The sequence below is a fragment of the Sander lucioperca genome, chromosome 1, assembly GCF_008315115.2.
Source record: "Sander lucioperca isolate FBNREF2018 chromosome 1, SLUC_FBN_1.2, whole genome shotgun sequence".
NCBI lineage: Eukaryota > Metazoa > Chordata > Actinopteri > Perciformes > Percidae > Sander > Sander lucioperca.
Window position 1 is genome coordinate 8,922,739 of NC_050173.1, and position 17,434 is coordinate 8,940,172.

Consider the following 17,434-nt stretch of genomic DNA (forward strand, 5'->3'; position numbering starts at 1 on the left):
CAGACAAAGCAGACAGCAGGGGTTAAGATGCTGGTCTACAAACTGGCTGTGACCCTCACACCTGCCTGGTTGCATTATACTGCAACATGTCCACGCACAGTGGACACGCTCACACTGACACATCATTACTGAACTGGTACCTTACCACACACACTCACAAAGAAACGGGGAAAGAGAAAGAGAGAGAGGCAAGCGGACCTATAGGCAAGTAATAATGCTGGGGTGTCAATGCAGAGCAGTGTCATCTCATATCTTTAAACGTGTGAACAAAAGTAAGTAAGCATATTTATGAATCTGAAGCACCACAAGAGTTTAAATGACATGTAGACCTTTTCAGCGTAAAAGTAGCATGTTCTTTTTTTCCAAACATATTCATGGAGAGAGAGGTTTAGTTACTGGTGTTACATAGAGAGGCTTAACATTAACCCACAATAGGTGAAGCCTGGCAGGCTGCTTAGGGGCCCCATATATGAGTGTGTCAAAAGTTCATGCCCTCCTTCCACTGTTCACACTGCAAAAACAAAAAGATCGCCCAGTGTGAGCTATAGCCCCACCACTTACAAGACTGATTGCTACAGAGTGGCTCCACCTGTCTCTTGCTCCAATTAGTCTTGCAAGCCACTGAAGTGCTAAATAACCAGCAGGGAGGGAAGTGACAGGACAGCAATATGGTAAAAGAAATGGAAGAAAAAAATGCAAGAAAAGAATAGGAATGGACGATGAGCAGAGACAATAGTTTAGCTTTTCTTTAAGTTTCAGTTTAGAAGAAAAGAGGATGCATTACATTCAGGGGGGAAGTTAAGATGTCCCAGTTTAGACCTTTCAGAATGAAGCAAGTCCCCTAGAGCACTTGCTTCCTCAAAGTTCACAGGAGGCTCCAATTATGGGAAACTGGTCGTGTATTTACCATATCACATGCTCTTTAACAAGCACTAATTGTGTGTGTGTGCACTGAGCGCGTGTAGGAATGTCGTACCAAAGCTGCAGGAAATGTTTAATGAAGAGAGCAGCTTGGACGACATGGTTTGTGTCAAATCTGTCAAAAACTATATACAGTAAACCAGAAAGTGTGAACCTGAGGTGACTGGGACAGATTAATAAAAGAACATGAAAAGCCAAGTCTATCAGTTGGTGTGTACGCAGATTATTTTAGTTTTAAAACTGCAGTATCTAATGTCTACCAATTTTAAGTAAAAATATAAATTTTGGCTAAAAAATTGCTTTTATTCAGATTGTGTGTTTAAAAAAAGTTCTTCCATCTCCAGCGGCAAGCGGACACCATTCATCTCCATTATACAGTGAACAAGGTTGTCTTGGGGTTAGGAGGACAGCACATAATGCTTCTGTTAAAATAAAGATGAGAGAAGTAAAAACTATAACAAAAGTCTTTTCACATACAAATAATTTGTATTTTGTACTGTTTTTTCAGCAGAAACATAACCAATAAATTCTTCCTTTTTACCCTCACTTTTATGCATCTAAGTGAGCTTTCAGTCTCTGGCCATTATTAGAGCAAGACAACAACCACAGGATATAAACCTCAGTGATCCCTTCACAGGTGGAAACACACAGTTCAAAAGTAGTTCAACTGACCACACAGCATTAGCAATCTGTGACCAATCTATCTAACCAACTGCAACAGTCTCCTTCAATGTAGATCAATACTGGTCAACAATAACAATCTCAATATGATCTTATCGAATAGTACATACTGTCATCTAAATGTGTTTCAATGCCACAAAAGTAGTGTCTTTAAACCACAAAATCATTTTTTTTATAAATGCCAAAGTCATTATTTTCATTTGATTAATATGTTAACTCAAAATCCACAGATAAGGGAAACTGAACAAGAACCAATTAGGTCAATTCCATGTACTAACAGCATATATGGAGGAATAAAGCCTGTATGTTATTCATCAGGGCCTTTTGCACACTGGAGCCTTTTTAACATTCCCCTTCCCTGGCTGTACCAATGCATGAAGGAATGGATACAACCCAACCCTTGGAACAGCTTTTGGACTACATTAATGCACCTCTCTACGGACTAGTTGACACTGACAGTTGGGGTTTAAATGGCAAATTAACCGTCCGTAGATGCCCCCAGAAAGACTCTGTTCATTAAAACAGACGCTCTTAGCCATTGTGATTAATGGTGTTTGGATGAATTTAGTTTTACTGCTTTATAATTCACAGGGAATTAATAGAAGGGGCTGGCCCATTGCCTCTGGTCAAACTACCTGCTCTGTGTTTTTGGGAGTATATGGCGAGAGCAGGAGAAGGGAGTCTTCCAAGCATATTTTCCATGCACACCCACACCCATTTCTTGGCTGTAGTGAAAGAGAGTGAAAAGCTCTATTGTGCGTTTGTAAGTAGTGGGAAGGCTAGAGTGATACAGCACACACCTCAGATCTTTGACTGCATGGTCACTAACAGCATTTCAAAAGCAGATTTATTCTAAGAGGGTTGGATTACAAACTGTGATTAAGCTTTAAAATTGTCATTTCAGAAAAACACCAGCATTTTGCATAGATGCACTTAGTCCTTAGCTTTTTGGAAATTAAATCAGGAAATGTTAACATGTTTCAATATATTTCACCCTTGTTGTCAGTCGCAAAAGCACATGATGATTAAGATCAACCTCAATTAAAGTGAAAAAGCACTGAGAGGCTATACGTACTCACTCAGACAGCAATTAAAGACAATGAAACAAGGAGATGAAGAGATACAATTACCACAGTTGCCCATAATTTGCACATGACTGCCACTTATTGTATTAACTTAATGCCTAAATGGGTAAATTAAATGAGGTGTTAGTTTATTGGACAGAGAAAGACACACAGTAGTCGTAATGTACGAGTGTCACAGCCGTTGATGCTTAAGGTCCTATTTTGATGCTGGAGCAAATCAAGCGCAGTGACCTTTTCCCGAAGTGGACTGTTTTCCATCTGTGAATGCTAATACCACATTGAGCTGGAAACACACTATAGGTACACATTTGGGTGTCACACTGCATGTTTGAACCTACAGCATGCTTATTCCAGCAAGGACATGTGCAGTTCAGTTATTTTGTGCTACGTTCATTGTTCTAGTTGTTTCTTTTTGATCTGCACTGAGCTACATTAATAGATTCTTATTGGTCAGCCAAAACTGCTTATATGATGTATGTGAGGTTTCCATTAATTTGAATAAATCTTCACAGCAACATTTGACCTGCACCTTTTGAAGGATGTGCCCGACCTTTTCAAGGTGCTGCAAAATTGCAAAATCCAAAGTGAATAACTTTTATGATATCATATCTATCTTATGATATATGTCTAATGTCTTCATGAGGAGTGGATGTAGTTAGTTCATAGGGCCAGTACTGACACATGAGGGGACATGTTTGTGGATGCTGATTTAACCCAGTACCGCAGACTTGTGGGGGTGATTCAGATTGAGGTTGATTTCGGAAGGAGGAAGACGGAAGCGAGCACGCTGCAGGCTGAGGCTGGAAAGCCACACGGAAAACACTATTGGAGAGAGACTGTTTATGATTGAAGAGACTTTTTCTTGTTTTTAGGAGTAGGATGGCGGAGAAGTCAAAAAGAGGCGCTGGAGCTGCTCGGAGCACGCGAGCAGGCTGTTCCTCTCGATGACCGACGCTAGCAGGCCCGGATCCGAAAAGCAAAACAACACGGCGGTTGGGTGAGGGCCCTGACACATTGCTCTAGTTATGTTATATGGTATTTATTTCACACACATAGTGTATTTTCTTTTGGTATAATATAATCAACATAACTGTATAATAAGCAGCAAGGCTTCGGATGTCATCAATTACGTCATTTGTCTAAAAATATTACAAGCCTCGACACACGCTTCAAGGAAAACTTCAGGGATTTCTCTATACACACTTCGAAGCCTCGGCACAGAGTGTAACATCACTACTTTTTGGCATCGCCTATAGACAAGAAGTTGTAGTGTCAGTAATGCATGCTTTGTCTCATTTTGTCAAGTAGATTTTGTTGTTGTGCTCCAGTTTTCTTTTGTTAGTTTCAAGTTTTGTATTTTTCTGATTTATAAGTGTTTCTTCACTATCACACTTCATCACTCAGGTACCATCTCCACCCACATTTCTTCTTCTTCATGACCTTATCCCTTAGCCACTCTCTGTCTGAATTCAACCAATGATAATTACAGATCTAAACAGATGTGTTCCCGTCAACAAAAATACTTCCAGATCCATCACACACACACACACACACACACACACACACACACACACACATTCATCACAGCACTTTAACTAAGCTTGTACTTTTTCAGGATTTCACCCAACTTCCTGTCCAGGAAAGATTTGCAGATGCCCAAAAAGATATCTACATTCAGCTGTTACACTTCTCATCTTGGAGAGAAACCCTGTTGATGATAATCCCCATAAACACAGATCTTTATTTTGTACGTCAATCCCGTAGTCAATAAGGTTAGATAGGCAAGTGCAGATGTGGATGTTTGAATGCAACTGCACTGCGACTGATATGATAAAGAGAAAAATCAAATCTCCATCATGTGCACTTATAGTCTACAAGCTGAGAAATTATACATGGACTGTATAAGGAAATCAATCAATAACAACACTCAGCAAACAACAAATCCCATTGTTTTCTGTGTAGTAATCCAACTTGTTGCTTTGCCTCCTTAAACTCACGGGGCTGATTGTGTTAATCCCTCAGCTCTAACAAAAGCAGATGAGACTTCCCTGTTTTCTTCAAGGAAGGTCTGACTGAGCGTTAAACCGTCTGCTTCCCTGGCTGATGGGAAACCCAGGGGCACTGCAGTCTTGGCAGGGAAACCCTGTCTCTGGTTGGCTGGCTGACCCTGAGCTCATTTGTCAATCAGGCGCCTTTTCCCTTAATTAGGAGAAACTCTCCAACAGCTTGTGTTGAGCCTCAGCAGAAACATGTAATTGTGGGAAAAGCAAGTTGGTTTACAATTCTCTGCTTGACTGTCTGTATTTCCTCTTTGAAACAAATGTTTAACAAAAATTACACTGAACCTTTTGATGCTGTATTACACATGTAAACCAAACAAATATTTCTATAGTGGAATATTTATTATTTTAGGCACCACATTTGTTTTGGAGGTAAAAGAATGTAGTCACAAAAAATATCCTTTATTATGAGTCCAACATAATTTTAAACATTCATATCTGCAGTGTGGGAATAACAAATAACATGCTTGATGTCTGTGATGGACTGTCTGTGAGGGAGTGACACATGAGATACACAACAGTTTGTCTTAATAGTTCACATCTGTGTGAAATTATGGAGCACTTTGGACAGCACTTTGTGCAGTGGTGTGGAAATTACCAGAAGAATCATGCAGTCCATGCACATGTTCCTCTTAAGTGTCAGACAAGTGGAGACGTCACACAAGTTAATTTATTTTGCTGAGTAAAACCCAGAACATTTCTACTTACTCTTACTCACTAGTCCATGTTGCAGGTTCCTGGTTTTACTCTGGGAAGTTATCAGGGACCTTGACCTATACATTCAACACAAAATGTTTATTTTGAAACTGTTCTGTCGATTTATAAAAAGGTCAAACTACTACAGATTAGGCTTTTATGGGTTTTCTCAACATGACATTCACTGCAGTGATCCTAGAAATAAAAAATCTGATATAAATAGAATGACTCTGGGCTAATATGAAGACCACTATAAGATACTATCAAATCTGAACCAATAACTACTCTTGGGCACTGAACTGTGTGTGCATGCAATATAATTGTGTTTTGAGAAAATTTATTGTAAGTATCAGTGCTCTCATTCCATCAGTAAAAGTGCATTCAGTGGCATTCAGACATAGATTATTAGGCTTTCTACTCTAATACATGTAAATCTTTCTCCCCTAAGATCAGAGCACATTAGATACGGAGCTATCGGTAGCCTTTCCCCCTGACGTTGTTGTTTGCTCTCATCCAATGATAGCACAATGAAAACACAGGAAGCAACTCAGAGAGCAATGCGGCTGCGATCAATGACTCTGTGTCAGACTATAAGCTAGGTGATGTCTTAACGTCTGCCCTCCTCACTTCTCAACCCCCTCTTTCCCTCCAACAGGCCCGTCATGTCTCCCTCTTCCGCTAATGTATCTGAATGCAGTGTCATCCAGGGCCGCCTCGAAGCAGTCGATAAATACTGGAAATGCTATCCATCTCTGAAACATCACTCCTTCACTTACTGTAAGTGAGCATCACTGTGGGCACCATCCCCACACTGCTGACAGGAGGAAGACAACACCAGGCGGCCCCGGCTATGACTGAGCATCATCAGATGCAACCACAGACATAGTTTCCACTACTAAAATTGCAGAGAACAGACTGCGTGTCTGAATTGGGCTCTCGTTTTTAAAATATGAGCCGGTGTTTCAAATCATTCCAGGAGTAAAGAATAACCTACAAAAAGCAGACCTTATGTATGATGTATGATAATATGCAGTTTCCCCCTCATATCCTCTGAAATTGCAACATCTCTTGGCTTCAGTGTTGGTATTTATTACTTCTGGGCAACTGACTAATACATCAGAGCGTTCCGCTGGCAAGGAGAACTAATTTTAGTCTTCCAAAGTTAAAGTAGGTGGATAAACACCAGCTGAAGGTGAATTTGAATCATGCATGATGTCAAGAGCAACGCTTCCAAATGTATTAAACGCTTTGATCCTTAACCATTTCATTGACATTTTAATAATACTATAATATAGATTTTCTAATTTAATAAGAAACAGTGTCAGAGGTCAGTCATGGATGAAGCTTAATTAACAGATGTGGGATAAAGGGCTTGCAGGAAATGACTACAAAGCACCAGGCCTTCATGACAGAGCTAGACCGATAAATCAGCCTGGCCATTATATCTAATATATTATATTATTGCTGATATATTGGTATACATTTTTGCCAATAAAAAGTAACAGGAAATTGCAGTACAGAAATGCCAAAGATGCATTTGAGGTGATGTAGAAGCAGTGTTTTCATTATATAGTTTATATATGTAAAATGTGTTTGTCAGCTGTAAAAAATCTGGCTTAGTACATTTTGGTCACAATTCTCTAATAACCAAATTTAAGGGAATGTGTATTTTATGTTTAAAAAAATTATTACTGGCTGATTTTCTGGCAATACTTTACAATCCTAAGGATGTAAGTAAGCAGCTTAACCCTTGTAAGGTGTTCATATATTGCTACACAGCCAATGTCCCCAGGTCTGGTGGACCCACCACGTTATTAGGCTTTTAAATCAATACAGCCATAACAATTTATGTAAAAATACTTAACAGATGTTTACTTTAGCTCAATTACCAATGATATATACATGATTTATGGTTCACATTTGCCATGTACCCCTGTGAGATCACATTTATGATCATATGATCATTTTCATTTTTTGTGCGAAAACAAGGAAATTAAATTATAAAAAAGGTATAAAAAAAAATAGAAACAAGATTTTTGATCATTATTGGTGCTTATTTCTTAGAACTTAATCGGAACAGGTGAAAGTGCTTGAAATGTAACAATTTTGTAACTTTGTGTGGGAAGAGCAGGTGCAGAAAGACAACATTCCCGCACACAGACACCTACACTCACACACATACAGACACACACAGACACCTACACTCAGACAGACAGACAGACAAAGACACACCGACACACACACACACACACACACACACACACACACACACGGCCCAGTTAGGAGGAGGACACAGTTAAGTTTATTACACAATTATTACACTCACACACCTCAGATGTAATAGTTATGTGTAGGGGGGGTGTACTGTGTGCAGCCATTGAAAATAAGTTATTTTTTATGTTCTTCACAGAAAATGAGCCAAGGCCAATGAGTTTGAGTTAGAAGAAATAATAAATAGCATCATTTTTCTTTTAGCAAACACTGAAAATGGGTCCCACAGACCCAAACACCTTACAAGGGTTAAATAGCTAATTTAAACATAATACATTCATACTGTAAGGCTATAAAAGCATTCTGTTTTTTCCAGGGCCTCATTTAAAATAGTGTGTAATATATATATATATATATATATATATATATATATATATATATATATATATATATATATACTATAGAAATATGGACCTTGAATCATACACCTCTTCCTTTTATCTGTGATCAATACTGTTGGGCAAGAGGGCAAGCATTTCTTCCACCCTGACTCCATGGAAAAGTGTTGATTTTCTGAAAATAATTGTATTTGGTTGTTTTCTGCTCTCTTGATTGGCTGTGAGGACTGGAAACTTGTTGGCAGAAGCATCTCATTAGACCATTTCCACCTTCAAACCTTCTGCTCTCTGCAGCAACAGCAACAACAAGTCTTGGTTATTGTGATCATGATTGTGCAATTTAAGCTATAGGCTTTGAACCCACTGCTGTATTTCAAAAGAAATGTTCCAAAAATATATCTCCTTTTCTAAACTGAACTTCTATGACATTTATTTAGCTGCTTCATGTTGTACACTGGCTACACAAAAAACAAATCAATAATGCCGGACCGTAAGGTCTAATTGTATGCTTTATTATAACCGTTTCTTTTGCACAAATTCGAGCTTCATGGTGCAGATTCAGGAAGCTGGGCGCACCGTGTTTAAATTTCTCAAAGCTTTCAGTTTTTCCTTTCCTTTGCAATTAAACAAGCTTGTGTTAGACCAAATTGTCCAGATGACTTGTCAGTATGACTTAATTCTTACAATTTTACACCTCTATTAGATTTGTCAATGAGTGATTTCTACCTGATCTGACTTCCACTGACAAGTACAATAATTCAATGCACTTTCCAATAATATTTTGAGTTCACCATAGCCTCCCGAGTCAGTGTAATTAATGGCGCCATGGGTCCTGTGAGAGTGGGACCAGCTGCTTGTTATGTCTTGTCACCAGTCTCATTTTTTTTTTACACCTTCGGCCACATCCCTCTCTTCCGATGCCAAGAATACTGGTGAAGTATTGCTGGGTCTGAGGACTCTTTGTGCCCACCCTCAGAGAACAAACACTATTAAAGACTCAACAGCGTGCCCCTTTGCCCATCCCCAGAGTGCAGGCAGTGCCAGCGTCTGTAACTGGAGAACAGAGAGCAAAACAGCTGCTCCCAGTCTACCCTGCATCTGCCACAACTGTGATCTCATGGAACAAAGTGAGAATGCAACCACACGTTTCGACTGGGTGTTCAGTCACACTCAGCCATTGTCCTCTCTCTCACACACTCTCTCTACCTTTTCTTCTTCTGTCACACTGATCCACACAAGGACCCAAGATGCACAGCATGGATCATCTAACATGTTCAATCCATTGTCAGTCATTGCTGTGATGTATATTTTCTTATGTATATATTTAACTCTGTTGTATTGTGAGACCTTTCATGACAGACATTTATCCTGTAAAGCAGTGGTGCACCCCAGTTGGTCGCCAAGGCCACTGGCTGGGTTCTTCCAACTGATTGATGTTTTGTTTTTTTGGTAACTGCTGTCCCACGGACAGGTGTCTCAAACAGGCTGGCTGCATCTACCATTTAAATTGAGACCACCTGTTAACTGATATACATTTACTCCTACTACACTTATTAAGAGGGGCACTTTCATAGAGTAAGGGAACTTGTGACACACACATTTACACACAAAAAAAAATGGTTGCAGCAGAGGGTTGAGACTTGCTGACTTTATGTCCCTAGTATGGGTCAGGCTCCAAAAATGCTCAATCCTACACTTCCCGTAGTGCAACCAGAGAAAGTATTGAATTGACTGGTAAACAATGATCTGACAAAGCTTAGACAGCGTTGTGAGGTATTTGGTGTTTTAAGCCCCCAATGTCATCTTCCAGGCAGCGCTGCCTGGAAGGCACTAGGATTAGGCAATGGTTAGGGTTAGGGTTAAGGTTAGGTGCCTTGAAGTCGACGGTCGCAGCGCTGCCTGGAAGTCGACGTCGGGGGCTTAAAACACCATCAAGTGCGTTGTGACAACATGCTTTTTTGAACTAGCAGTAAGATTGGAACAAAATGGCAACATGACAATATAGTGTCAATTACAGACTATTTTTATATACAGGATATATCATGATTTTGACCACAAGATTAGAACATTTTTACAAAATACTCCAGGGTCTTTCAGTCAACCACCAGTTTTTTCCTCTAATCATCCAATGTCTGAAATCAATTCTACTTGGACAGAGTCCATATTTTCTGCAAGCATGCAGTAAAAAGTCAACTTTTATAGCTATATACTGATCATTAGTAGTAGTGTATGTATCTTTAGTAGATCCATTGCCAAATACAGTTACAATTCCTTTAATTTCATAAGTCAATGCTTATACAGTGTGGGTGGGTCTCTGAGAAATTACAACAAAATCTACCTCAAACTAACTCACTCTCGAATTCTTATTCACAGAGCCTTCAATGCTCTTTGACACTTTCTCAATAAGGCGTTAACAGCTGCTTTTAACAGCACACCTGAACTGATGCATGGCTGCATCTTTTTACTCTACAAGAGAGTGGAAGGTATTTGGGAAACCATTCAGTACTCTCGCACACATCATCATCTTATTTGTATCTCAGACAAAGGAGGAACACTTGTTCAACACCCACCTGCAGCAAAACAGTCAGTGCAGTACTTATCCAACATAACTTGACTGGAAATAGTATGCATTTGTTAAAGAATGCAAGTTGTGAGTTTTTTTCTTCTTTTTTTGTGTGCGTACATGCACATGAGTGTACCTGCTAGTGTGTTTTGTCCACCTTTAAGATGCAGTTATGTGTGTAAAGTTTCCCCATATCACTGGCCAGTTCCATTCTACCAGGCTACTGGCCAAATAGCCAATTATAGCACTGGTATTGGCAAGCTACTCCCGTGTATAAAAAATATTGTACATAGCAACGTGTTACAATCGAGCGTTCATTTCTGCAATCCTCTTAGACACCTGTTTTACCTCCAGTCCTATTGGCCAAAATGAAACGATTTCCAGCATGCTCAAACAAACCTTGGCTGGCTACTTATTCTAAAGTAGCTGACTTCTCCCTCTAGTGCAGTTTAGTTTGATTAGGATAGATGGAGGCAGTGTGTTAGTCAGCAGCCGCTAAATGTCCACACAGGCATACAAACAACAAGCTAATAATGCATAGACTTCTGGGACTGGCATTTAAACTGAAAAACAAAATGGCAAAATTGCCCACTCTCGACCCAGATAACGACTCCACTAGGTAACATTAAATCTGCCACAAATGGGCCTCTGCTTGTATTAACTTCTATACTTAGATGTGGTGAGGCATGCAGTCAGCGTGACTGTGTGCATGTAGGTATGGCAGAGTGTCAGTCCAGTCACCAGACAGTGCGTCTCGGATGGATCAATACAGGATTACGAACAAATCCCTTGCTTCAGACCTTGTTTTTAAGTGTGTTCAATCCTAAAGTGTGAAAAGGTTTTACCTCATGAAGCTAGGTGATTTTGGAACTTTCCAGCTTGCCTGTCAGACAGTTAAATACACAAACCTGCTAAATCTGTTTCTATCCATCACATTTTAACATTAAACTACTACTAGGCAGAAACAAAAAAAAGCACTTTCTTTAAGATGCCTCCGTTTTGGATGCAAGTGTGTCTGTGTGTGTGTGTGTGTGTGTGTGTGTGTGTGTGTGTGTGTGTGTGTGTGTGTGTGTGTGTGTGTGTGCCTGTGCAAGTGCTGCAGCCACTTGGCACATGGCACTGGTCACACCTGCAGCCCAAGCCCATCAGGTAATCAGGGGAAGGCGTTAAGAGAGCCAGCCCAAGGCTGCATGGGAGAGAGTGAGGAACAAAGGACCAGAGAGGCAACACAGCAGGAGCTTTGTTGTTCAGTAAGGACATCGGCTGGAAAAAGGACTGACCTCTCGCTCTACTTTAAGACTGACAGATCCCGGACGGGAAGAAACCTAAGTTAAAGTTTGTTCCACTACCCTTTTCCTGACCTAAGTTATTAAAGAACACTTTATGTTAAAGCCAACTGTCTCTGAGTTACCTATTTTTATTGTGAATCGGGCTTTAAAGTCCCCTGGGTTGCTACATTTTGGTTTCCGTCGCTAAAGATTCACAATGAAATAGGCAGAAGAGAGAGACACAGCTATTGCTATGGAGAGTGCATTAGCCCAGCTTGTTCAAACCCAAACCCAGCAGCCCCAAAGCCTGGTGGCCTTACAAGATGCTATGACTGCGCTGGGCCAGCATTTGATGAAGCCAGAGAAGCCTACAGAGCCTAGTAAAGTGCTGACCAAACAAGGTGGTGAAGATGATATCGAGGCTTATCTGGAGGTGTTTGAAAGGACAGCAGAGAGAGAGTGTGTTGGCCTAAAGCAGAGTGGGCAAGCATCCTGGCCCCTTTCTTAACAGGTGAAGCTCAAAAAGCCTGTCGGGACCTTGCACTCCTAGATGTGAATAATTATGATGCATTGAAGGCGGCCATTTTAGCTCATCATGGCCACAATCTCCAGACAAGGGCGCAACGGTTCCATTCCAGGATCTATGATGGCGTCCCAGTACGACCACAGGTTGCTGCACTGATGTGCCTGACCCGCGGCTGGCTAACCACCAGGGATGGACTCCCAGCCCTTGACCGGATTGTGATGGACAGGTGCATTAGAGCTCTCCCAGCAGACGCAAAACGACATGCCTCCCAAAGCAGCCCCCAGACAGTGGATGAACTGGTAGCGCTGTTGGAGAACCACCAGGTCACAGTGGAGCTTATGCAAAGCAGCCGGATCCACGTCCAACGTCCAAGCCGTTCTGACCCCAGGGGAGACAAGACAAGGCTGATAAGGGGGATGTGGAAGCACCGAATCAACACCACAACACGCAGGTGGGGCAGCCTAGGTCACCCCCACAGCGTCGACCTCTGGTGAATCACGACCGCCGGAGATGTATTATCTGTGGATAAGAGGGCCATTTTGCTTGGAGTTGTCTCATCAATGATGAACCAATTCCCACAGCTGGGTCAATGGACTCCCCACAAAAGAATGGCAGCTACCTCACCACCTGCTGGGCCCATGAAGGGCTAAAGGCCCCTTTTTCTGAGTTTCTCCTTGCTGAAGGGTTAAAGGGGGCTGGAAAAGGGCAGTTTGGGACCGCCCAGTTGGAGGATGCCAATTTGGAATACGCCAGACAAAACCTAGTGGTCGTTGAGGGGAAACGTGTGGAGGGGGTGAGTCAACTTATTTTTCCACATTTTTCAGGGAAAAAGGGCCTCTTGTATAGGGTGGTTAAGCAGGGTGAACTTGTTGTTGATCAGCTGCTAGTCCCAAAATGCTATGTTCCCAAAGTTTTGTACCTTGCCCACTCACATCTTTTGGGAGCTCATTTAGGGGTGGAGAAGACCTACAACAGAATCTTGGGTCGATTCTACTGGCCAGGGGTGAAAGGGCGGTCCAGGATTATTGCAAAAGCTGCAGGGAGTGCCAGAAGACCGCCCCAAAAGGTATCCTATCGGAACCCCATGATCTCTTTACCTATAATTGACACCACCTTCCAGAGAGTGGCCATGGATATAGTAGGTCCCCTGCCAAAGTCCAGTAGGGGGCATCGGTATATCCTAGTCATCATGGATTATGACACTCGCTACCCCGAGGCCGTCCAATTACGTACTGCTAATGCTAAAGCTGTTGCCCGAGAATTATTCCTCCTCTTCAGTCGAGTTGGCATTGCAAAGGAATTCTTGACGGACCAGGGAAGCTGCTTCATGTCTCGGGTAATGAAGGAAATGTGCAGATTTTTAAAAGTGAGTCAAATAAGAACGTCAGTGTATCACCCACAGACAGATGGCCTTGTAGAGCGGTTTAGTCACAACCGTCGCTATGGGCAGGCCATAGGGGGCCGGGCCCGCCCCCAAAAATGCTTGTGCCCCCCCACTTGAGGCACAGGTTTTATATTATCATAGTTGCTAATTTTGTGTTGCATTAATGTTGCATTCTTTATCATTAAAACATAAAAAATATAAAGAAACAATGGTGTGATTTTGTTTGATTGATGGGAATCTACATTGCAACAGTCTATCACAGCCTTACTAAAAAGAAAGTTAGGTTACGTACGTGGCTAGCGCCTCCCGCTGTACTGACAGGAGGGACTGGAGAGAGGACAGCGCTGCCTCCACTCAAAGTACCGGTATGTTCAAAGTCTCTGTGCGTGTGCGTGTGTATGTGCGTGCATGCGTGTGTGTGTGTGTGTGTGTGTGTGTGTCTCATGGCAATGCATATCCCTCTGTTGACTGCTTTAAAATGCAATGTTTGAGAGATGCTTCTGGTGTTACATATAATATGTTGAGTGTTTTATGGATATTCATAACATTGCTTCTATGTAATGTGGTGTAGGCTATAGACTACCTGGTCATATTGCTGTTGGTTATGTTTAACGTGATGATTACGTGCTGCGCGAATAGAGTATACGATTATTATACATATACGTACTGTAGGCTAATAATAATTGTGCCCTCCCATGCATTTCATATGCCACCATTAAGACTGAGGTCTGGCGACGGGTCTGGGTTTAGTAAGACCCTCAAACAGATGCTGAATGATGTGGATGGGAAAAATTGGGACCAACTAATTCCTTTTGTCTTGTTTTCCATATGAGAAGTTCCCCAAGCTTCCACAGGGTTTTCGCCGTTTGAGTTGCTCTATGAACGGAGACCCAGAGGCATGCTGGATCTGGCTAAAGAGGCTTGGGAGCAACAACCATCACCCCACCGCTCCGTCATAGAGTATGTGGATCAGATGCAAGAGAGGATGGCTAAAATATGGCCACTCGTATGGCAGCATTTGCAGCAAGCACAACAAGCCCAGGCCCAGGTCTACAACCGGAATGCTCAAGTGCGGGAGTTCCGGCCTGGAGAGTTTGTCCTTGTCCTCATACCAACTGCAGAGTGCAAGTTCCTGGCAAAGTGGCATGGGCCCTCTGTGGTGGTGGAGAAAGTAAGTGGGGTCAACTACAAGGTGAGACAACTGGGCCGAAGAAAATCCTGCCAGATTTACCACATAAACCTTTTTAAGAAATGGCATGCCTCTGATTGTGTGCCGATGACATTGCTAACAGTTGAAGTCCCAGGTTCTGACTCTTCACAGGTACCTTTAGGCTCACAGCTGACCCCTGTCCACCACCAAGACCTGGTAGAACTGACCAGTCAGTTTAAAGAGGTCTTCTCCAACCGACCTGGCCGAACTAATGTAATCCAACACGACATAATCACCGAACCAGGAAAGAAGGTGAGGCTCCGGCCCTACCGCATCCTAGAGGCCAAGAGGGCAGCCATTAAAGAAGAGGTGAGAAAGATGTTGGAAATGGGTGTTATTGAAGAGTCACATAGTGCCTGGTCCAGCCCAATTGTTCTGACTCCCATGCCGGATGGCACTGATAGATTCTGCAATGATTTTGGATAGTTGAATGAAGTCTCTAAGTTTGATGCCTACCCCATTCCTAGAGTGGATGAGCTAATCGAGCGATTAGGCCCTGATCTTATCAAAGGATACTGGCAGGTTCCCCTCACCAAGGAAGCCAAGGAAAAGACAGCCGTTTTTACCTAGATGATATAATAATCCATAGCCCTGACTGGACCTCCCACCTTGGCCACCTGGGAACAGTTCTAGGAGCTCTACGACATGCTGGCCTGACAGACAATCCCAAAAAGTGTCATCTGGGCCTTGAGGAGGCAGAATATCTCGGCTACACTATTGGGAGGGGCAGTGTGAGGCCCCAACTCCGAAAGGTGGAGGCCATAACCACCTGGCCTAAGCTAGCAACTAATGCTGCGTTCTATTTACCTTGGAACTCGGATTTTCCGAGGTCAAAGTCGGAAACACGCCCCCTGACCTCAGATTTACGAGCTCGGAACTCGGACAACCTCGCAGTAGCCCAAGTTCAAACTCCAACATGGCTGCCCCCTGTATCAACAGTTGTGAAAGCTGCAGTAACATAAAGTTATAAGCACTTCTGTTTTATTTGTGTCACTAAATCAGTCGTTCACACAGGCATGTTCAACTTCTATCTGTGGACATGTTGTTACGCTGTTTGCATGCACAAAAAAACGGCGTAATGCGTTGTTATCAACTGGTATTGCTAACAATAGCTAACCGGGCTAGAGCTAATGAAAACAATGAAAATCCGACTTTCAAATGGAACGCATTCAACTCGGGTATGACGTCATTCCCAGCTCCGGCTTCCGAGTTCCAAGGTAAATAGAACGCGGCATAAGCGGCAAGTAAAAACATTCCTGGGCCTTGTGGGCTATTATCAGTGTTTTATCCCTCACTTTCCTACCATTGCAGCCCCTCTACACGAGATGATGAAAAAGGGAATTGTCCATTACCTCTGACGTAATGTCTCATTATGTCTCATTCGAACGACAGATCCGCTACCCGATATGGCAAACAGCGGTAATGGACAATTCCGCTTCCAACCTGTAGGGGGACCGAAGCGGGAAAAGTGCTTTAGTGTTGCTTTAAAAGTGAGCAGAAGATAATGTTACTCAGGAAATTTACTATGAAGATCAATTACAACCACTAATCTATTGTGCTACAATATGATGTGTAAATATCTCTGTCTCTCCCTCTTTCTCATGGGCTAAAATATAAATTTCCTAAGTAACATATTAACTTTGACTGCTTGTTTTTAAGGCACAAGTGTACAACTGTTTGTTTGTGCTAATGACAAGTAACTCCTTGAATGCTTTCAGTTAAGAGCAGTCGTTCGTAAATGTATATACATATTTTTCTTCTGCCATGCTTTTTCTCAGTTTTTTTTTTTTTGGTTAAGAGACCGAGTTTCCTTCTTTACATAGTATATGCTTTGCTTTTCTAGGTCCATATATACGAGGATCCTCGTTATGAAATCTAGAAACTATAAAGATAATTAGGTGATAAATTCAACGCACACTGTAAACATGACTGTAAACAGTATGTATTTTAATGCAGGCTAATACCAAAAAGGTAAAACCACTGCTGAGTGAACAGAAAAGGCACCAGGATTAATAAATCCTGGCTGTTAGCCTGGTCGGGACCAGGCTAGCTGCACAGAATAAATCTCCATGGTAACTGCTTTTGTGAAACAGAGTCAAGGCTAAAATGAGCCAGGATAACTGGAATATCCCTGCTTAATCTGCTCAGAAGGAAGTGATCCTGTGCAAAGAATTCCTGCCTCACTGCCTTGGTGGTTTTTAAATGGTCCACATAACAAACATGGGCATTGTCCTTGGCTTCTTAATTCTGTTCTAAATCACTCTGTTCTGCAGAGATAGTCACTATTAAAACATGCTGGCCAGACAGCTTTGAATGTGGCTCTGGTCACTACATTCTCTTCCGGAGGGAATTGTTAGCCCCCTCTTCTGAAAACAAGGGGGAATAAATATGTGAGCAGGCACACACACACACACACACTGCATACTCCCTA

At 42.0% G+C, this 17,434-nt stretch overlaps 2 protein-coding genes across 4 annotated transcripts in view; one reads left to right on the forward strand and one right to left on the reverse strand.

Moving 5' to 3' along the window:
* bmpr1bb (bone morphogenetic protein receptor, type IBb) overlaps positions 1–17,434 on the reverse strand; it is a 62,297-nt gene that overhangs the window by 23,450 nt on the left and 21,413 nt on the right. The window lies entirely within an intron of this gene.
* On the forward strand, positions 13,073–15,554 carry LOC116035058. Its single transcript, XM_031277982.1, has 2 exons — positions 13,073–13,202; positions 14,630–15,554. The coding sequence occupies exon 2, from the start codon at positions 14,692–14,694 to the stop codon at positions 15,427–15,429; it is 738 nt and encodes a 245-aa protein (XP_031133842.1). The 5' UTR covers positions 13,073–13,202; positions 14,630–14,691; the 3' UTR covers positions 15,430–15,554.